The 23,467-nt window shown below is 41.4% G+C and overlaps 1 protein-coding gene across 2 annotated transcripts in view; it reads left to right on the forward strand.

The window, feature by feature from the left end:
- The window catches only part of SPOCK3 (SPARC (osteonectin), cwcv and kazal like domains proteoglycan 3), a 436,458-nt gene that overhangs the window by 147,572 nt on the left and 265,419 nt on the right, over window positions 1-23,467 (forward strand). For both annotated transcript variants that reach the window (XM_060301385.1, XM_060301384.1), the window contains exon 4: window positions 22,345-22,459. In XM_060301385.1, coding sequence (XP_060157368.1) covers window positions 22,345-22,459 — 115 coding nt within the window. The remainder of the gene's footprint in view (window positions 1-22,344; window positions 22,460-23,467) is intronic.

Here is a 23,467-nt window from a genome sequence, read left to right on the forward strand (position 1 = left end):
ATTCAAAAAGTTGTGAAACTGAATGAAAAACGTGTAAAACCTATACACACAGTAATATAATGTTTAGTATTTTTCCTTCTCTCTCTCTCTCATATTTCTTTTGAAAAAAATTAGTAAACTTTTACTACTTTTATTTATTTGAAAACAGTATTCTTGCCCTGACATGAAGTATTTGTCCGTTCTGTAGTATTTTTTAATAGCTAGAGTGGTCACAGAAATTCTTGGGCTTCATACCCTTGAACAATAATTATTTTGAGAGATATTGTGAAAAATTTTTCTTCCTGGACAAGTTTAATGTTATTGGGTAGAGCAGTGTTTCTTACTATATTAAGCAGCATACATTGCAATTTGTAATTAATAAGATGAAATCAATAATCAGTACCATTTATGGAGTAGTAAAAAGGAGTATACACCCTGGATTCAGTTACTAAAACAATTTTCTACAGCATAATAGCTAGTCTTTTTAAAAGAGTGACAGTGCAATGCCCCCCCTTTAAAATAATTACTTTTCTTTTTTAAATTTTAAATAATCTGATCAAAAAACATATCTTCTTGATTGTGGTCATGGTATTAAAAAGATTTATCAGTGTTTCACCTGTAAAGCCTGGGAAGTTATTTCTGTTGCTGTTTAAAAGGTGAGAAGGCCTGAACAGAAAGGTACTCTTTTAAGCACGGTTTATTACATTTTTAAAAAACAGACCTCATTTTTCAGAGCAATTGTAAGTTCACAGCAACGTTGAGCAGAAGGTCCAGAGATTTAGCCCAAGCCCCCTGCCCCCCGCACACAGGCACAGTCTCCCCGCCCTCAGCGTCCCCACCAGACAGTACATTTGTTGCACTTCATGAACCTGCACAGACACATCACATCACCTACGTTTTCACCCTGTGTTGCCACTTCATCATGGTCAAGCCCTTTCAGGCTGTAAGAATAAAATAGAGAACTAGACCCAAACTCATCCAGGGAGAAGTAAACATTCCAGGTGACCTCTGAGACTAAAATCGCAAAATATTGCGTCAATGTGGGTCTCTCAGAATGCTCTGGTTGTTGACATAACAGGTAACGGGCCAGCCGTCCCTCTGCTCACCTGATGTTTTCAGTGTAAGACCACAGAAATCTAGAAAGCCATATTGATTTTCATTAGAATATAGAATGGTGTCGATATGTGACTTTATAACTTTGCTCACCGTGAGTTGTAGATTTTCATCATAAAGGACAGTACTTGGCAGAGAAGGTTTAAAGAAGGATATGAGTAGACCCTTCCATTCAAGAAGTTCTGTATTTCACAGGACAGCACACGTCTCTTCTTTGAGAGTCCACTGAATGATAATCAAAATCATCCCAAATAACTGTCAGCAAAAATATTTTAAGGTGATTTTTTGTATTTTCTTCTGTGCCTGGTTTACAGCAGAACTGAAAGGTATTTTCAGTCGAACTGTGCCTCACAGCACAAGACTGTACCAGGGACAGAAGGAAAGAAACAAGGTCAAGAAGACCTTGCCTTGAAGGAGCAGGAGCTCCCAGACTCTTGGGTGTGTCCCACGTAGCTTAGAGAAGAAAAGCAGGTGAAGGTAACTGAGGCCAGACCATCAGAATTCAAAGTCCAGGGAAATACACTGACATATCGTCTAGGCACACCAGACACAGCTCAGGTAGGTCAGGCAAGTGTGTGTCTTATTAGGAAGGTCACGTTCTGTCAGTGGGTAACGACATCAGTAGGGGGAGTCTAATACAAGTTTTTTGGCAAGATAACGTTAAATCGTCTTTCATAAACATTTAAGATGTGAGGATGAGAAACAGGATTATATGGTTGGGAGTTTTGTTGCCGACGCCCAAATAGAATGTTTATCCTTTTTTAAAATAATTAATTAATTTATTTATTTTTTGGCTGTGTTGGGTCTTCGTTTCTGTGCGAGGGCTTTCTCTAGTTGTGGCAAGTGGGGGCCACTCTTCATCACGGTGTGCGGGCCTCTCACTATTGCGGCCTCTCTAGTTGAGGAGCACAGGCTCTAGATGCACAGGCTCAGTAGTTGTGGCTCACGGGCCTAGTTGCTCCGTGGCATGTGGGATCTTCCCAGACCAGGGCTCAAACCCGTGTCCCCTGCGTTGGCAGGCAGATTCTCAACCACTGCGCCACCAAGGAAGCCCTAGGATGTTTACCTTTACTGATTGTGTCTATGCTGTGGTGAAGACTTCAGTTCAGGTCCTGGCTGGTAAGGGGCAGAGTGGCAGAGTCGGGTTTGCAGGGCGCTGCCTGCACGAGTGATGTGAGGTTGCAGCGAAAGGCAGTGTTTGCAGAGCTCCTGGCAGTAGGCACCTGAGTCGGCAGGACTTAGCCGGCATTGTGTCCCCGTTCAGACAGAGGACCTCTAGCCTTGGGCACAGCGATGAAGATGTGAATGAACTCGGCAGGTCTGGCTCAAGAGCCGGGAAACTGGGAGGAGTCTGCCAGCAGGCATTGTGGCGGGAAAGGAGACGGAGAACTAGTTACCAGGGCTAAGGAAGCTACAGACCTGGTTTCATGAAGGGCCAGAGAGCAGCCTGACAGCAGGATAGATACACCGCAGGAGGCGAGTCTGCAGAGCCAGTGGCCTCAGTCCATCCACCTCCCTGTTAAATGGGGACTCTTTATTTCCTTCTGCAAAGGAACGGGGTCCTGTTGGGACTTGTCTCATACTCTAGGAGATTATCCATCTATCTGTCTAATCATCTGTCTATCTATCCATCTATCTATCATCTATCCATCTTTCTATCATCTATCTATCATGTATGTGCCTATCTCTATATCTATCATCTATGTATGTATCTACCTATTTCTATATCTGCATATCTATCTGTTTATGTATGTATATGATGATATACATGTATATCTCTCATCGTCTCTTACGTTATTTCCTCTGCTCTCATGACACTGAAACCTGCCCACTTTCAGACATCGCCCTTCAGTCCACATATGGGGGGTCACACTTAGGTGTCATGATAACCATATAGAAATAATGAAAGCCATAAAGCAAAACAAAAACAAACCAAAAGTGTGCCCGTATGTCAGGTCTGTGTGGTCACAGTCTGTAGAAGAAATAGCATTTTTGTGCCTTAAGACTTCACCCCTGTTGTGTTTTCCTTCTCTTTGGAGGTGATCTAAGTGTGAATTGGACAGAGTCAACTCTCTCTTGTTCGCTAATCACTATAGTCTACTTCTATTTTAAACTGATCCTGAATAAGTTCCTATCAAGTTTAAACTAATTTATGAAAACAGTATATTTTATCAATGATAGATGTGAATTTGAGAACTAATACATTACTCGAAATATACTTAAGTACAAATGTATTTGTTGACAAAATAATTGCCTGATATGAAGAGTCTCAAGATTTTAAAACTGCGTGGAGATAAATTATCTTTTTATTCAAAAAAGACTTTATTTCACTATGACTTATTTCACTATGAAAGTGACGTCATTGTTGATGAGTTCAAAATATCTGTGCCCTTTCAAGTACATTTAGCATTGCTTTATACGCAGATATGTAAGTGGCAGTAATTTTTCTGGCTAGAGCACCACTAGTTTAAGTTAATGGAAATTCTCACAGATACAGATCTCAGAGGCCATGCTTTATCTTTAGTAAAAGTTTGCTATTGGGGGTGCATGCGTGAGAGCTATAGTTTTAATCACAGAACATGGCTGTCTTGCTGAGCTGATAGAAGGGAATTGTCACCATACTGCTGAGTTATGCTCCACAGGCAGCCCTGTTTTTAATTAGGTGGTTACCTCGCCCTCAAGCTGTGCTTTCAAACCTTATCTCCATCTTTCAATTACGCAAAAGACATTCATTATCTCCTGCTGAGAAATACAGGGATGGCTTTTTTTATCAGTTATTCCTTTCCATGCCTACTTTCTTCGGTTTTCAGCAGTTTCTTTTTGTTCTTTTGTTTTAAATAAACCTTGGGTATTTGGATTCAAATTTTATCCCTAAATTTCTCAGTTTATTATCTTGCTTGAGATTGACTTTTTGGACATGAAAACTAATAAATATTATTTTATATACATAGAATTAAAAATTTTGTCCCCTATTTCTAGGTTGGCTACACTTTTATTTAAGCTTTCTAGAATTCGAGAGAATTCAGAGGGTTTTCAGAATCTGGAAATCTTTTTGTTCCAATATTCAGATTCTTTCTGAAAGTTATTTGTTATAAGACATTTCAGAAAGAAGGTAGTGGCTACTCCATTACTATTTATTTTCTCATGTTACATGTAATTTCTTGTGGACAGAAGGGAGTTCTGAAGTCAGGAGTATATGACAAACATAATAATTTATTATTCAGTGAGACACTTGTGATAAAACAGCTGATGAATTTGAAGTGCAATAATCAGAAGAAAGAAGAGGATTGGTTGTGATTTTATCCAGGAGAATCTTCATCCAGTGAATTCACATGGAGAATTGAGACAGTTTATGGATAGCAGCCTCTTCAGTAAGTTCACACAAATGTTTCTGGTCCCTGGGCAGAGGCAGGCAAGGATGCTGCCTTAGCATCCTTAAGCATCCTTGGAGGGGCTGTGCCTTGTGTGGAGGCTTACCATGGACCTGCCTGCCTTGTATCCACTGACTCAGCGTAATTCTTCCCCTATATTTCAGGGAATATATTTCACTCAATTTTGCTTTCACTTACTGTCTTCAGATGAGCCAAGACTCCTCCCTCACAGGACGTGTGAGGATTAGATAGTCTGTCTGGGGTAGTGAGGATGGTACTTAGTCCACAGGAGACACTTAACAACAACAGCAGCAGTAATGATGCCTAATAACATGTTATCAGGTAAGTATAGCTTCTTGACTTACAGTTTTAAAGAACGAATATACATTTTTTTTGTTTTCCCAAACATGATGCTACCTTGAGCATTTATTTAAAAATATAAACCCTTAAAAATGCCCAAAGTAAATTAGTTCTAGTCAAGGATTCCTTTTAGTTTTGAAAAGTCTTGCATTCACGCTCGGCCCTGCTGATTTCCTGCTGATAAATTAGTGGTCATGTTTATTGGGACGATGATGTCATGATACCATGATATTATGACTAACATCTCTGCCAATGGCTTTGAACTAAATTAAATCACAGCAGGTGATAATGTAGCCCTGCTGAGTATCTGTGCTGAGCTTGAGCAGTTGAGAAATAAAACCATTGGTCGTAATTGAAGAATTCGGGTTTCTCTGTAGTAGTTTTTCACAGGGAACTAAAGAGGATGAGTCCAAGTTGGCCCAAAATAACACGATAATCACTCCTTATGGCCTCATTAGCATCTTAAGAGTTAATGACAGTGGAGACCTTTAGTGTGTTTTCCAGAACCTAAATAGAAATGCAACTGATAATTTTTAGAGTTGGAGACAGAACAAAATGTCATTAAAGTCAGGCTCTTCTCTTCTCAGCTTTTTTATGTTGCTGTTGTTGTTGTTTCCTACAATAGTTAAGAAAACCGAGTTGAAATAAACCCGTGTGTCTTGGTAGAACACCTGTATCCTTTCTTTGTAGAGATGGGCTTACCTGTGAGCACGCCTCCTGTCTGTGTTAGGTCTCAGCCATGAGTTACAAGCCTTGACTGGGCATGTAGCACCCACAGAGGTGGATGCACGATGTTCCGTGTGGCCTTAGGAACCACACAGGACAGTTACATGACTTTACTGACGTTGAAGCCAGAGTTCAGCGGTGTTGTAACCTGTGAGGCTGGCGGACTTCCGGCCCTGGGTCCCGTCCTCCAGTTCTCCTTTCCTGCCAGTGACAGCTGGCGTGCCCACCGGCATTGCCACCTGCATCTCTGCCTCTGAAACACCAGCTGGTAATTGAGCATCTTTATAGTCAATAATTAAGTCATGTGCAGAAATTGGACACTTCATGTTTACCTCACATACCTGCTCCCGCCCCCGCCCCTCAAAAAATGCCCTAAAATCTTGACTTTATTTAATGGCGGTTGATTTCTTATTTCTCAGGCTTGTAAGTTGGGACTCTTTCAGCCTCTTCCTCTTCTTCATTCAGATTCTCTCTTAAGTTGTTGAAGTAAATCAGCAGCTGCTCCTGCTGTGGTGAGTTTATATACGTTGTGAGCTTTAGTGTCAAGCAAAATAAATCAACCCTGGCTTGAGCTGAGCGTGAAGGTAATGGCTAGAGTGAGAGCTAGCATTGTATGCATCCTGTGCTGGTCCAGATTACAAATCCGGAGGAACTAGGTCTGATGGGTAGGTCCAGGTCTCACGTTCACTCCCTGACTGAGGCGCTTAGCCCCTGTCACTGGAGTAGAAGCATGTTGAGGGGATGGGGGGACGAACCTGAGAGGAGGACAGGCCTGTGACAGGAGGAGGGTGGCTCAGGAGGGGATGATCCACACCTGTTTTCTTCCTGCTGTTCCACCCCCGGGCACTCACACTCTGCTCCAGGCTTGGAGCAGATCTAGATCTCCTTTACTCTGCCCTTCAGTCCACAGGAGGTGAGCGGCATCCTACGACAGAGCTTCAGTTTCATGAACTAAATGTCTCTTCTCCCATCTCCACACTTTTTCTTCACCGTGCCTGGCTTTGTGGTAGGTGAGCCGTTCACCACTTACATCATTAATACTGGGATGTGTCCGTCAACACTCTGATCACAGAACGTGTGACGTTTAGGACCTTACAGTTCTGTGAGAGAATACAATATATTAGTCAAGTGAAGGAATATTTGTGTTTGCGGAAGATAATGAATAATAAAGGAGATTTATTCTCTTTTCCTCAACACATGTGAATATCCCTTTACTGAAATAGCTCAGCCATATAATAAAACAATGCAAGATAGATTATAATACATGTAGGATTTATTCTATTCATGTTGTCTTTTCTCATATCTGTAATATAGTACCCTGTGACAGGCTAGGACTCAATCAGTATGAAAATATTATTAGACCAGTGTTTTTTGTTTTTTTTTTTTTTGCGGTACACGGGCCTCTCACTGTTGTGGCCTCTCCCGTTGCGGAGCACAGGCTCTGGACGCGCAGGCTCAGCGGCCACGGCTCACGGGCCCAGCCGCTCCGCGGCACGTGGGATCTTCCCGGACCGGGGCACGAACCCGTGTCCCCTGCGTCGGCAGGCGGACTCTCAACCACTGCGCCACCAGGGAAGCCCTAGACCAGATTTTTTATTAATTGGATGCTATTCGTCTGAGTGTAAAAATATAGGAATTTATCTTAACATTAATATGAAGATTAAACTCCAGTTAATTAACTTCTGGTGAACTTTACTTTTTAAGTTTAATTTGTGGATTATGCCTCGAAGATATGATATGGTAAGTAAATTATGAAGAAGGGAAAATAGGAAAGCTACAGTCTCGTTGAACTCAGGACCAGCAGAGCAGACGGCCTGGGCTGTGGGTTCAGGTATGACCCAGTACAGAGGCGACCAGAAGCTCCGTTACCGGGGGATGGTTAAAAGTGCTCTTGCAGGGAACTCTGTGTAAGAAGTAGGAGTAAAGTTTGAAAACAGCTACTTCCTGAAGGCAGCTCCCGCTCACGTAAAGCTGTGGGTAGAGCAAGAGGGAGACTCATGTGCAGGGTTGGGACAAACCTCTCCGGGCTGTAAGCCCGGTGACTAGACGAGCGATGTCAGCAGCCGGACCTCTGGATGGAACTTGGACCTGTTTTGATCCCAGTTCTTGTTTGGGAGCCTCAAAGGCCCAAATGCAAACAGCCCCTCAAAGCATGGAGGGACGCAGGGAAGGAGACAGGGAGGAGAGAGATTGTTCTGGTCAAGATGAGCCTTCAAATCAAAGTAGTAAAAGACACGAGGGAAAACAAAGCAGAGAAACATTAATAAAGGTAATTAGCAGGATTGGAAAGATGAACACTAACTGCATTGAAGGACCTATTCCAAGAGAGGAATCAAATTAAATTCTGGCAATTGAGTAGAATGAGTAACTTAAGTGCTAATAAACTCCAGGTGTTGACTTCCGAGTGTACATGGTAAACCCCAGCATAAGGCAGATGGGGGCCAAAAACGTTTAAGCAGTGAAAATGTCCATTATGCATCATGTAAGCTCAGAATCTTCCAGGCAAGTCTGTGCGTCCTCTTGTCCCTGGGCCCGTCCGTGCTTTCCAAAATTATCTTCCTTTGTGCTGCCGTGTGGGTCCCTGGTAGTGGTCGTTGACCTGTCTCTGTAGGGTTGTGGAACATTCTGGTCACGTGGCTGCTGTAACTACCAGGACGGTGGCTGTGAGTCCAGGAATCTGACTCAGATTAGTTGGTGCCAGTTTTGTCCTCCTGACCTGGGGAGACCGCGCGGGGAGACCAGGGCAGGTGTGGGATTCGCCTTCTGACGTTTCCCTGCCCTGTCTTCCTCGCCCAAGTCACCATCCCCGGATGAGAACTTCAGGACCACCTTGAGAACGTGTCTGGGAGAAATGGGACCAGTTGCCCGTCACTGTTTACTTACATTTGCGTTCAGAGGGTTGATGCATGGGCATCACCAGATTTTACTATAATCATCTTCCCTAACATTTTTCTCCAACCAGGACCAGCTGGCAAGAAATGGCAGCAATGAAATTTGGGTGATTTCTTTATAAGTAAATTATTTAAGACAAGTTAAATAAAAATGCAATGAATGAGTAGATGTTTAATTTTTCTGTCTTCGAAATAGTAAATACTTGCCCTTAAAATAAAAATCATTTGATTTATTATTTCAAACAGTGAGTTTGTAAAGTCTGAACCTTTTGTTTAAAGATTAATTTTTTTCAAGCTCCAACATTCTTAACAGTCTATACTTCATGAATTGCATAAAATAATAATATTTTGTTAATCCAGTTTCAATACATGATGCAATTCACCTACTGTTTCTGCAGTTACATGCTCAGGAAACTCACCTGGTTTAGTGAATCTAAGAGATTGTGAGATATTTTCAACTCCTCCCTCACTGGTACCTTCCCCTTTTTATTCTGGCCTTAAGAAACGGATGCATCCCACCTCACCACCTCCCTTTTCTCCATGCTGCCAGTACTAATTGTGCCTAGACTGGTGTTTTATTTGATTTAGTGGGTTTTAGAGGTGAGCAATTTTTTTTCCCTTTTCTTTTATTTATTTATATATTTTTTCAGTACGTGGGCCTCTCTCTTGTGGCCTCTCCTGTTGCGGAGCACAGGCTCCGGACGCGCAGGCTCAGCGGCCATGGCTCACAGCCCCAGCCGCTCTGCGGCATGTGGGATCTTCCTGGACCGGGGCACGAACCCGTGTCCCCTGCATCGACAGGCGGACTCTCAACCACTGCACCACCAGGGAAGCCCTCTTTTCTTTTATTATTTTATATTTTATTTTATTTATTCTACGCCATTCCCTGAGGCATGCAGTATCTTAGTTCCTCGACCAGGGATCGAACCTGTGCCCCCTGCAGTGGAAGCGTGGACTCTTAACCACTGGATCACCAGGGAAGTCCCTTCTTTTTCTTTTGGCAGTGAGAAATCAGGAGATGATTATTTTTATAGAGAAAAATGATGTTAAACAATGTTATTAAAAACAATGTGTATTCAAGACACTTTTAATATTCCTGCAAAGGTGGGTACTGGGATGTTATAGAGAAACTTTGAATTTATGCTGCTATTCTTTTTGGAAACTGGCAAGTACTTTCCCAACACTTCTCCCGGAGGCTCAGTAAACTTCTCACCTGCCTGACAGTCCTAGCACGTGACTGCCTGACAGAGTATTTCCTGCTGGGCGACGGGGACTCCATCTTCCAGGCCGCCTGCCACCTGCCCAGCAGGCTGGGTTCTGTGAGGTTGGCCCCTAACAGAACCCACTTAGCACGTCAGCACCTGTTGGGGAGGCTCTCGGCTGTGTAGTCGGGGGCCTCCACTCAGTGGACGTTCCCTCCAGCTTCGTCCACAAGTGTTTCCAGGAGCTGTCCGGTCGCTTGTCTAGGACACACAACACATGTCGCTGTGGTGGCCGACATCCTAAAGCCCCGGGAGGTCCCCCTCTCAGCTGAAATAAGGATGTACCATGGGGCTGTGAATGCAGGAAGTCGGTGACCGTGCTGCTCTCTTTTCCTTACGTTTGGCCAGTTAGATGCAGTCTCAGGGTTACAACCACTGAGCACAAGAAGGTCAGAGAATGTGGTGAAATGATGCTTCAGTTTCGTGATGGTTGTTACATGGTGTTGTTTTCATTCTGTTCCTTTTATTTTCCGATAGCCTCGTCAGAAAGATACATTTCTAATATTTACTATTAACAACTACGCAGCCGTTCATCGCTGCTGATTCCACGTGTTTGATGTGGAGCCGCATCTTGTCATTCTCGGCTTTTGTGCCAGGACCGGATGCTGCTCTGGTTTAGGCCTGATCGGACCCCATTGCCTTGTCCATTTACAAACCCAAAACAGTGACTAGGAAGACTTTTTGAGTGTTTTGGATATTTGGATAAATGCCTCAGTCAACAACAATTTCCAGTGTCTTTAGATTTCTAAATTAGGTGTTTGGGGATGTTAACTCGCTGGACGTGGTGGCGTTACCGAGCCAAACTCGGGTCCACTCACCCACGCGCAGTAAAGCCAGTCCCCTGACGTCGGGTCGCGGTGAAGGAAAGTGCAGGGTTTATTGCAGGCGCCAAACAAGGATTGCAGGGCACCTAGTGCTTAAAGCACCCAAACTCGCCGAAGACTTTCAGGGAAGGGATTTTAAAGACAGAGTGAGGGAAAGTGTTACGGGGTGTGTGATCAGCTCGTGGACACCCTTCTGGTTGGCTGGTGGCGAGGTCATCGGAAATCAGCATCATCAGCCTGGTTCCAACTGGTGGGGTCTACGTGCTTGTGGGCAGCAGAGAGTTAACTTCTCCCACCTGGCAGAGGTTTCAGTCTCTGCAAAACAGCTCAAAGGCCATGGCTCAGAATGTTATCTATAGTCCTGGAGGAGGAACTAAAGGTCCTTGACTTTGTTCAGTGGCTAAAGTATTATTATTTTGTCTTGTTTGACTATTTTCCTTTCTTTCTGGAATTTCTCACTTTTCTGATTAAATGTATTCTTTGTAACTTGGGAAAGGCCAAGGAGGCTAAAGCTTTTCGACAAACAGGAGGCAGGCAGAGAACATGGTAGGGGGTCTGGACATGCGTAGGCCCCAGAGGGTCCTGTGTGGTTACAATGGCAAACCATTGAGCTGGTAGGTCAGTGCTGGAGCTGCGGTCCTCTAGAACGTAGCAGTTAGTCATTTTCATTTGTACCAGGTGAATAAGCTGACTGAAGAGGGCTGTGAGTATCAGAAGATGCACTGTCCTCTGATTTCATTGTGCTGGTTGTTTGGAATTTAATCTAATCATGCTGAGTCGGTGGCAGTCAATGGAATCTTCATTTAACAACCGTCCGATCCATCCTTTGCAGAGGACTGTCTTTTGTAAGCGATGATATTAACTGGAAACGACACACTGAAGGCTGAGGAAGACCCTCGAGGCTCACTCACCTGCCGGGGTCGTTATCGTCGGGCTTTGTCAGGATGGTCTGTTATGGTTGTGTTCACAGCTGTTTGAGCGCCATCGACTTGAAAGAAGGGATATTTGACAAATATTTTAAAAGATTTAACTCATAAAATGTGTTCTGAAGATGACTATGTCTGTTAAAAAGCATTTAGTTATGATTTCTACTAATTCGTTACTTCAGCCAGTATTATCACTGGTTCTGTAAAACCGTCTTCATTTTAAAAGTCTGGGCGCACTTAAAACCTCTTTCCATATTTAAGATGTTAAGATCCCAGCGGTTAGGTGGAAGTCTTTTGTGGACGTTACCAACAGCCTATAAGTGCACATTTGAGAAAGGGAGATCTAGTTCTGCATTCTTCTTCCTGTCATTACTTGTTTTTCATTGACTTTACCTGTCCTTAGTGTACAATAGTTACCTTATAAAAGAACATGCTTCACTGATGGGGAAGGCTTGATTTTCAGTATCTAAGTTTCAGGTGAAATGTGTCATCTTTGATTTTTGATTGTGTCCTCTGCTGGGCTGAGGTAGTTCATGGAGAAGGCCTTAAATATTATCTTGGAGAATGGAGATTTTTCTTTTGAAAGCCTCGTAAAAAGGAGGAAATGAGGCTTTCCTCATTTTTACTGATGCACGATTTACATAAAATAAAGTGAAATAAAATATACAGTTTGATCCATTTTTGTGGATGCAGATCATTGAATTAATACCACCTCAGTCGAAGTAGAAATAGAGAACGAACCTTCCTCACACTGTCCGCTCTGCCCTCTCTCCTACCCCCCGGCCCCGTCCCCCGTCCTGGCCTGACCCAAGTCATCCCTGCTCCAAGCTGTTCGGACTTCTTTCATTTAATTTAGTTTAGCTTGCTCTAGAATTTGATGTACATGGAACTACACTATGTGTGTATCTCATGTCTATATTTTTTGTTCGGTATAATGTTTTTGAGACTCAGCCAACATTTTTGCATGTTTCGGGGTTTTTTTGGGGGTCTGTTTTATTGTTGGGTAGTAGTCTGTCTGCATGACAACAATTTGTTGATTCACTCCTCCGCTGATGGGTATTTGAGTTCTTTCTTATAACTGTGGATGCCACAAACATTTTTGTAATAGTCTTTTTGTGAACATGCAAGAAAATTATCTTGGCTGAATTCATAGATGTAGTGTGGTTTAACTGTATAACAAAGCACTGAACTGCGTTCCGGAGAGGTCATGCAGGGCGTCAGTTTATGCCCTGTCATCTCTCAACCCACCTTTCTCTGCAGCCGTGGAGCTGGATCCGGGAGCACATGGCCTTTGTAGCCAACACAAAGTTCAGCTTTGTCAGTAGAGGGGCTACAAGGGCGTTGCATAGCGGGGGGTGGGGGGGCTTTTCTTTCTTGTTTCTCCTTATGTCTTGGCAGGGGTACATGATGGTGACAGGCGGGGGTCTGCACCCCAGCTGCACCCCAAGGCAGGCTTGCACACCCCAGGCTCAGGGGACGCCTCACACCCCAGGTCTTGCACTGGAGAATGGATGCCCGATACTCAGGGTCCCCACGAGCACACTCCTGTCAGCGCCAGCTGGGCTGCACGTGGGTGGAGGCTTCCTGGTGCCCCCCAGCTGCAGTCCCTCCCTCCAGCCTGGGTGCACCCATACCAGCCATGGGGCAGTGGGACGGTGTTGCCTGCTCTCCAGAGACTGTGGACCAGCTCCGTCCTGTCAGCCAGACGCTCAGGCACCCAGTGGGTGGTCGCTTTCTCCAGCGAGATCTGCATCCCAAGTCTGGGAGGAGCCGTGGGTTCCTGGGTCAGTTCCTCCCCTTTGCTCTGCCTCAGCATCAGATGTTTGCCTCTGTTTCAGGACAAAGCGTGCAGGTGCTTAGAAGCCCTGATTGTGTCTCTTAGGGATTAGATTCATTTGTCTTTTCAGAAAGAATGCATGTGGACATTATCATTTTTCCTTTTAAATAGGCAAAAACGGAAGAGTAGAATTTACTTCGGGAAGCAGTGAGCTTAGAGTCAGTGGCCTGATCAAGGGCAGAGTGTGGCTCAGGGTAGGTGCTTGTAGCTGCCTGGCAAGTTACAGAAGTTTTGTACGACTTTAATAACTGTCACTTAGAATACAAACAAGAATGGGCAAATGGAGTACTTTCTGTGCATCTGCAAATGTTCTAGGCAGTTAACACACGTTTATGCAAAGTCACATAAACATATTTTCAACTCAGTGCTCATTTTCTAAATTATTTCTTATTTTTTAATGTCACGGCTCCCAGGTCAGTTAAAGCACAAAATTATAGAATATGTTATTTTATATTTTAGAATTAGCCCAATTTCTTCCATTTATAGGTAAAGACATTGGGTATAGAATAGTTAGGGGACATAAGCAGGAACTGTAGGTAAACATTATTTCATAAGACAAGCTGTTATTGTTGTATTTTTAGGGACTTTTCCTTATGATTCTGTTTCAGGCAGCCCTTTAGTAAATGTGAACCAAATCATAGGTATGTTTAGCTCTAATATTGGAAAGAAAATCCCAGATATAAACCTTTATGATGGAGGTTAAATGTCATCATCTTTATATTTGAAATAATAGATTTGAAAATGGAAACCAGTAAAAATAATGAGTTTTACACGTAACCAATTTTTCTGGAATGCATCTACTTTATAAAAGAAACACTATTAGCATTTATCACTTTAAGAGTCAATATGATGTATTGACAAAGAAAAAGGATGATAAAGAACTGAAGAGAACGTCATGTTGAAAATCCTCATCAGTCTTTGACTAGAGCAGAACAACTCTAGGAAGAGATTGTGCCTTGTGGCTCCTGGAGTTTTCATTAACTTTGATCAATGCAGTAGTCAGTTGCATTTAATACACCTTTATAAGATAGGATATTATTGAAATAAACACTCTTATATTTGATATATGTTTATTACAAAATAAATTAATCAAGCCATTGCATCTGAATCTGTGAATTGTGTAGACCTCCACATGAAGTGTTCGTAGTGGGGACACCAAGTTAGAGTGGGTGGATTTTATGTAACTGAAATGATAGTAAGGTTTCAAACTAAAAGTCACTGCAAAGACTGGAGGCTACATTTAATCACATTTAACACCATAAAACTGGTTGTCAAAAGTCTAATTAACTCTCAGGCATTAGTCTGTTTTCCATGCTGCTCACTTGCACAGCCTTTCATTATAACATCTGGCAAGGTGTAAAAAATTCCCTAGAAGACCACTTCTTCCTTTAGTTTCACGGCGTAGAGTTAAAGTGAAGTGAACTATTGTTAGAAAAGCAACAAAAGCATATTTGATGCTTCCTTCTTGAACCATGAGGAAGGATTTTAACCTCATTTTGGGGTTGCAGGTTACTGCATTTTTTGTAAAAGCGTCCGATTAAGCTTAAAGAGACAGGTTCCGAGTGAATGCTGATACGTATGTTGATTTTACTCTTTAGTGATGTTGACATTTTTCCAAAATTTAAACCCAACTCTCAGTGGCACAGTTCACCTGCTCTTAAATCATGATGAATATCCAGCTGAGTCTTTGTTTTCTTGGTTTTATTCCAACTGCTAAATAGTTCTCTTATCACCTAAATATGCTTTATGTTACCAGTTGAAATTCAGAAGGGTGCATTTGCTTAGATGTTCGCTAGATTAGCTGGAGATAAACATTCCAAAGCACAAAATTTTGATGATAACAAAATATTATAATATTCAGGAGGTAAAGAATGATTGCCTACGTGGACGGCGAGCAGACGTACTAGTTAGCGGCATCTGATGGCAGAAGAACATGAAATGATATCTTCACGGTGGTAAAGAAAAAATAATTATCAAATAAAGTTCCAGGCACAGCTAAATTATCCTTTAAGGGGGGTTGAAAAATAAAGATACATTCCGAAAAGTAAATACATATCGAAGGCAGAGCACAAATTGTGCTTGTTGAAACAATCACAAAAGGATGTGCTTCGACAAATAGGAGGAAATAATATAAGAAAACCCGAAAGGAGGAGTGAACTGCAGGAAGCAATGATGGGCATAAATTGGTAGAGTTGATAATTATAGATGAGCTGTGTCAGTAAAAATAATAATAATAGAAATAATGACTAATTTGCAGGGGTGGGGTGGTAACGTGTGGTGTAACTAATAGAAAATGGGGGGCTTCCCTGGTGGCGCAGTGGTTGAGAATCTGCCTGCTAATGCAGGGGACACGGGTTCAAGCCCTGGTCTGGGAGGATCCCACATACTGCGGAAGCAACTAGGCCTGTGAGCCACAACTACTGAGCCTGAGCGTCTGGAGCCTGTGCTCCGCAACAAGAGAGGCCGCGACAGCGAGAGGCCTGCGCACTGCGATGAAGAGTGGCCCCTGCTTGCCACAACTAGAGAAAGCCCTCGCACAGAAGCGAAGACCCAACACAGCCAAAAATAAATTAATTAATTAATAAACTCCTACCCACCACATCCTCTTTAAAAAAAAAAAAAAAAAGAGAAAATGGTGAAGAAACTGAATTTCAAAGATCTGATGCTGATGTGTTCAAAGGTGCTAGTTCCCTTCAGAAGGAGGACGAACTACTTACTATATGGGTGTTCTTATCAGTTATGCCAGCTGTGCATGTAAACAACTAAAGAGATGTCATAATTTCCAAACTAGCAGGAAGGACAAAGGTGCTAAATGAATAAAATACAACCAATACACTATGAGGCAGGAAAGGGGAAAGAAAAGCAAAGGAAAAAGAACACTGCGAAATAGAAAGCACAAAATAACATGATAGAAAAGAGTCCAATTATAGTAAAAAAAAAATTACAATAGGTAAAACAGAAAAAGAGATAAATTGTCTTAGGTTGGGCTTCTAAATCCACCAAAGGGTTTCGAAAGCTGCCTTTAAAATATAAAAATTAAGAATTGAGAAATAAAGGGATTGGAGGAAAAGTTCACCAGGAAAATACAAATCAGAAGAAGAAAAGCAGTTACAGCAATATTAATGTCGGACAAAGTGTACATAGTGGAAGGGAGAATCGGGAAGTTTCTTCAGTGGGTTCAGGTTGCTGCCTCCACACACCTGTTCAAACCAGGCGTTGCCTGAGCCCCTGAAACCATTTCTGCCCTGCCCTGTGGTGCCCATCTTCCTTATCCCTTCTCTCCTGGACATTTTGTTAGTTTCCCTGTTGATCACGTATTCTTCAGAGCATCTCCAGATTCTTGTGTGTGACAAACCTCATTACACCCCTCCCCAACTCAAAATCCCTCGACCATGTAGCATTACTGACAAGGTGAAACTCCAGTGGGTCAGAAGCTTCCATCTTCATCTCCAGTGTTTTCCCACACTACTTGCTGGTATCACCCACATTTGCATTTTACTGATCCTGAACTGTCTGTCACTCCCTGAATAGGGAATCCTCTCACCATTATATAATCCCTTCATCTGCGTGTGTGTTTGTTACCACAAAGCTAAATACACACACACACACGTATATAATTTACACCCAACAGTGTATTCTCCTTAGCTATTTATTCGTCTCTCTTCCAGTTAAAGGGTTGAGTCTGTGGCGAGTACGTAGGGTATGTGGTGTCATGTGTGCTGAAATGCAATAATGCACTTTAGGAGCACAATGAAAAGAACGAAATTTTGCTATTTGCAGTAACATGGGTAAGTCAGACAAAGAAACACTTATATGTGGAATCTAAAAAATACCACAAACTAGTTAATATAACAAAAAAAGAGACAGACTCACGGATACAGAGAACAAACTAGTCGTTACTAGTGGGCAGGGGAGTAAGAGGTACAAGCTATTAGGTATAAGTTACAAGTATATATTGTACAACACAGGGAATATAGCCAGTATTTTATGATAATTATAAATGGAGAGTAACCTTTAAAAATCGTGAATCACTTGTTGTACACTTGTAACAGTCAAATGTACACTTGTAACTTATATAATATAAATCAACTATACTTCAGTAATAAAAGGAGAAAAAAATATCAGTTAAGTCCTCAGGTTAGTTCATATCAATGAGAAAGATTATTGAATTATTAGATTATTATTATTAGATTAGTAGATGAAGAAAAGAATATAACCAAGTGAATTGAATGCACTAGCTGAAATCTTCCTAGGTGTGGCTTTACTGGGTGACTGAGAGAAAGTTAAAAACACTAATGCAGCATAGAATAGGATTAGGTAATTTGACAAAGGTGGAAAGGGGCTTCCCTGGTGGCGCAGTGGTTGAGAGTCCACCTGCCTATGCAGGGGACACGGGTTCGTGCCCCGGTCTGGGAAGATCCCACATGCCGCGGAGCAGCTGGGCCCGTGAGCCATGGCCGCTGAGCCTGTGCGTCCGGAGCCTGTGCTCCGCAACGGGAGAAGCCACAACAGTGAGAGGCCCGCGTACTGCAAAAAAAAAAAAAAAAAAAAAAAAAAAAAGAAAAAGATGGAAAGAACGGAGCGCAGCCGGGGGGCGCACATGGTTTTATCCAGCCTCTAAGATACAGGATTGGTTGTGATCCATGGGCTTCAGCCAAGAGGAAAATGGTTGTGTCATTGTTGTGATTTCAAGAATAAAATCTCAGGCATCTGTATTTATAGCCTGTGATGTTTTATAGTTGTAAGCTGCCAACAATGTGAGTTCTACTCAAAAGTACAGATGGTTAAAATCACATGCACAGAAAGTGTCGTCTTCTTGTTTCAGATTCTCCGTACGGGCTTCCTCATGTTCACTTTCTGTTATATTTTCCATCTCTTGACAAAGGCTCCTGCTCTTTCATTTGATCATTTATGTAAAGTTTTATGCCAAACTTGCATTAAATTCTTTTTCATGTGCTGTATTTGTTCTGATAATTTCCTTCTCACTCTATATCAATTTTTGAGTTCTGATCTATCTTATTAAATAGATATAACATAAGAGGGTCATGGAACTTTTGAAAATTACCTAATGTGGGCTGTGTAAGGTAAAGAAAACTGAAAGAAATAACTAACTATACCATTCAAAGTACAATTAGATTAGATTAACCGTGATAGTTTTATATGTACTATATAGTGTTTTATTTGAGTGGAAACACTCCTTTTTTAGAATGATGTCCTAGATTAACTATATCAACAATGAATATATGACATGTACGTTTACAAGGCACAGTTGTAGGTGCAATGTCATTGTTTAGTTGTTAGACAGAATTCTTTAATTTTAATCAATATTTAAAAGTCATATTAATGATTAAAAATCAAAATAGACTGAGGACTAGAAATAGCTCAAGACATTTTTAATGTGTACTAAGTTATTGTATGTTTTTCTTTTACGTTGTCCAACAAGAAATCGTATGATTCCAAGGTATTCCAAGGTATAATAGTTTTTAAATTAGTGGCAGTTTAAACTGTGACGGTATAATGAAATTTACATTTTCATTATGAAAGTATTTTCATAATACTTTCAAAATATGAAAGTATTTTCAGTATGAAAATTTGCATTTTCATACTGAACAAAGAATGCTTAATGTTTTATAGGGAATAAAATAATATAGTTTATCTTAATTTTTGATACTACTTAGAAATTAAGAGAAAATATAGTTGAGCTAATCATTGCTTGTCAGAAGGTGTTTTGCTTAGACTGGAGGAGATGGGAGATTTGTGTTGCAAATACATGTGTTTAATGTCTTGACCATTTTATCGGATTGCCCAAAAAGTTCATTTGGGTTTTTCCGTAAGATCTTTTTGGCCGACCCAACATCATGCTATGTCTGTTAGGGAATATTTTATCAATATATGTGTTCATATTCTTTATTTTAAACTTCATGTTTGTTTGAAATCTCAAATAAAAGTTTTACACAGATATACTTTGTATTTTTTTTTATAAATTTATTTTACTTATTTTTGGGTGCGTTGGGTCTTCGTTGCGGTGCAGGGGCTTCTCATTGTGGTGGCTTCTCTTGTTGCGGAGCTCGGGCTCCAAGCGCGTGGGCTTCAGTAGTTGTGGCTCGCGGGCTGTAGAGCGCAGGCTCAGTAGTTGTGGTGCACGGGTTCAGTGGCTCCGCGGCATGTGGGATCTTCCCGGACCAGGGCTCGAACCCGCGTCCCCTGCACTGGCAGGAGGATTCTTAGCCATTGCACCACCAGGGAGGCCCTATACTTTGTATTTTTAAAGGAAGAAAATATGTATCTATCGATATCTGCCTATATGCAATATATATATATACACATATATCTTTATATACATATTTCATTGGATTCATTGATTGTCAAAATGAACCCATTTATTTAGGTTATTGACTAAATGTGCCTAAGATTTAACATATTCGTAAAACTAAGTTCGATTCATACACCGTGTATTAGCTCTAGTTTACCTACGTTTGTCTACAAAAGACTGGCTCAAATCTACGTTTCATGTCCAGTGAAAAGCCCAGGGTCCTCCCAGATACTTTTTAAGATTCCAAATGCACATTCTTCTGGTCACCCTGGCTTTATTCTTTTACATGCACTGGAATTTTATTTTCAGCTTGCTGTGTTTCATGGATTCTCTCTCTCAACTTTGACCTGTACCCAAACTGGACACTCAGCCTTTTCCTTATCTATACCAACTCCCTCTCTGGCCTCCGCCCCATAATAAATCACAACAAAATATCACTAAGCATCACCAATAGAGATCACCAATAGCTGTATTATTTAAACTAGAGAAAAGGTGTCAACAGCACAATGCCTGTCAACTAGTGAATGGACAAGTAAATGTAGAATAGCCACGCAATGGAATATTATTCAGCAACATGAAAGAATGAAGTAAGGATGCAGCTATAACATGGTTGGACCTTGAAAACATTGTTCTAAATGAAGGAAACCACTCAGAGAAGACCACATATTATATGATTCCATTTGTATGAAATCTATAGAGACAGAAAATCGATTAGCGAGTGCCCACTGTAGGTGGTTGTCATAGGTTGGGAGAATAAGGGTGATAACTAAAGGGTATGGTTATTTTTTTGAGGTGATAATACTATTCTAAAATTGATTAATAGTTTTACAAATACTGAAAAACCATTGAATTAATTTTTATTAAAATATAATTGACCTAAAATATTATATTTGTTTCAGGTGTACAACATAGTGCTTCAGTATTTCTGTACATTATAAAATGAGCACCTCAGTAAGTCTAGTTACCATATGTCACTGTACAAAGTTATTACAATACTGTCGAGGCTATTCCCTATAAGCTTCCTTACATCCTGTGCCTTACTTACTTTGTAACTAGAGGTGTGTACCTCATTTCATGCTCTCCACTCATCCCCCCACACCCCCTCCCCTCTGGCAACCACCAGCTTATTCTCTGTATCTATAAGCCTATTTCTGTTTATGTTTGTTCATTTGTTTTGTTTTTTAGATTCCACATATAAATGTAATCATACAGTGTTTGTCTTTCTCCATCTGACTTATTTCACTGAGCATAATAACCCTCCAGGTCCATCCATGTTGCTGCAAATGGCATTATTTCATTCTTTTTTATGGCTGAGTAATATTCCATTATATATATGTACCACATCTTCTTTATCCATTCATCTGTCAGTGGACACTTAGGTTGCTTCCACGTCTTGGCTATTGTAAATACTGCTGCAGTGAACATAGGGTGGCATAGATCTATTCAAATGTGTGTTTTTGTTTTCTTTGGATAAATACCCAGGAGTGGGATTGCTGGATCATACGGTAGTTCTATTTTTAGTTTTTTGAGAAACCTCCGTACTGTTTTCCACAGTGGCTGCACCACTTTACATTCCCACCAACAGGGCACAAGGGTTCCCTTTTCTCTACATGCTCTACCGGTACTTGTTTTTTATTGTGTTTTGGGTAACAGCCATTCTGACAGGGGTGAGGTGATATCTCATTGTGGTTTTGATTTACGCTTCCCTCATGATTATTGATGTTGAGCATCTTTTCACGTGCCTGTTGACATCTGTATGTCTTCTTTGGAAAATGTCTGTTCAGGTCTTCTGCCCAACTTTTCATTGGGTTTTTTGTTTTTTGATACTGAGTTGAATGATGACCCCTGGGCTAGGGAGCCCTTTGAGGGGCTCAGATCCCTTGCTCCTTGGGGAGAACCTCTGCAATTTTGATTATCTTCCCGTTTGTGGGGTTCCAACACAGGGGTATGGGTCTTGACTATGCTGCAGATTTTAAAATTTAAAAGAATGTATCATATAGTAAACCAAATCTTAACTAAAATTTAAACTTTAAAAGAATAAATCATATAGTATGTGAGTTATATTGTAGTAAAACTGATATAAAAAAAAAACAACACAGCAACAAATTACACAGTTTTGTGTTGGCAGCCACCGAGATAGAGGTTTTTTTCTGGAGATACAGTAGTTCAGATGTCAGGCACAAACACTTTAAAAATGAAAATACATCTCATTTCCTACCATGATGCCCTCAGGCAGCCCCCCATACAGCTGTAGACTTTTCTTGGAGATCCCAAGACTCTAATGTCGACTGACACCCTTTTGGGTTTCAGCCTTTTTTTCTGCCCACCTGCATCCATCCAGGAAAAGCGGAAGTATAATTTATAATTCCTCACTGATACAAATATTGCAGCAACACACCCTACCTTCATTTCTCTACCTTGAATGCTTAGAAGGCAGTAGCAACTACAGAGAGTTTTGGTTGTAAAGTTTCTGTTTTGATCACACATCGTCTGATCACAGGGGTTTGTGCATTTCAGCTTCTGAACAGAATGGATGAGACTAAACTACAAATCTCTGTTGACTCTGTGTTACGTGAGTGGAAGCAAAAGTACCTCTTAATAGAGGAAAAACGTGAACAAAATACACAGCTGAACGCTCTGTAAATTCCCTGATCAAATTGTGTTTGATGAGATTAGAACCTCCATTGTACAGAAACTTATTTTAATGTTTTCTGTGCAATCTCTTTCTTTTTTTTTTTTTAGCTCTAGACCTGACTAAAGACCCGTGCTTAAGGCTGAAATGTAGTCGCCACGAAGTGTGCATTGTTCAAGGTTCTCAGACCGCAGTCTGCGTTGGTCAGCGGAGGCTCACGCACAGGTAACCTCGTAAACTCAGTCCCACTGACTGAAGGGTTTTGTACCGGGAGTTACTGCAGAGTGTAAATGTTTGGCAACGTCTGCTAAGCTTTTATCCAGAGTTTATTGAAACAGTTGTAAAACCTTGGCTAATACAATCATGATTCACTTGGGTTAAACATTGTTATCAGTCAGAATTACTCTAGATTATAGAATTTAGGCATATACTGTTAGAAAAAGAGGGTTTTGTGAAGATTGCGTTAGAGGGCTATATCTGCATACTTACACTTTTTTCAAGTTTAAGGAAAGTACAGTTTGGGTATCTTCTAAGTATTTCTGCATACGCCAACCCAAAAGGTCCTATATCCCTCAGGGGAGAGTTAGGAACAAAGTTAATAGGAAAAAAGAGTGAATGATTGATGTTTATTAAAAATAAAAGATGAAAAGTCACAAATAGAGGTCTGGGTCTTCAAGGAATCAGTGGTACTGCTGAAGCCCTGGGGTCTGTTCCCTGAAGGCTGACACAAAATCCCAAGAGGAGAAGAGAGTGTTTAAATATCTTATGTCAAGATCAGCACTGCTCCTGTCGGGTAGGTTGCATGTGGAGAGGTGCCAGTAATTTAGAAACAGGGTGTGGACTTTGGTGCTGAGTCAGGATGGGAACATGGCGCAACCCACAAAGTGCAATCACGGGGTAGCTGACCGAGGCGGCAGGTGTGCCCACTCCCTCTGTTACTCTAAAAGGAACTGTCTTTACGAGAACGCTCTCTTCTGTGACAGTGGCTGTGATTCATGTTTTGTTTTTACATCAGATGAGCAAGAGAATTTCGCTATTTCAGGGGTGTTCAGAGACGAATTGGTTTCTGACTTTAGCGTAGTGACATCTAAATTGTGTTAGTCAAACATACCAGCGGACCCAGAATAAGAACATCAGAGAGTGATAACATAAGTAGCAGTTCTAGGAAACAACCAGCATTTAAGTTTCTTTGATGTTCCTTATTGACAGGAAAGCACTTACACATGAAGCCCC

The sequence above is a fragment of the Globicephala melas genome, chromosome 6 (assembly GCF_963455315.2).
Source record: "Globicephala melas chromosome 6, mGloMel1.2, whole genome shotgun sequence".
Lineage (NCBI taxonomy): Eukaryota > Metazoa > Chordata > Mammalia > Artiodactyla > Delphinidae > Globicephala > Globicephala melas.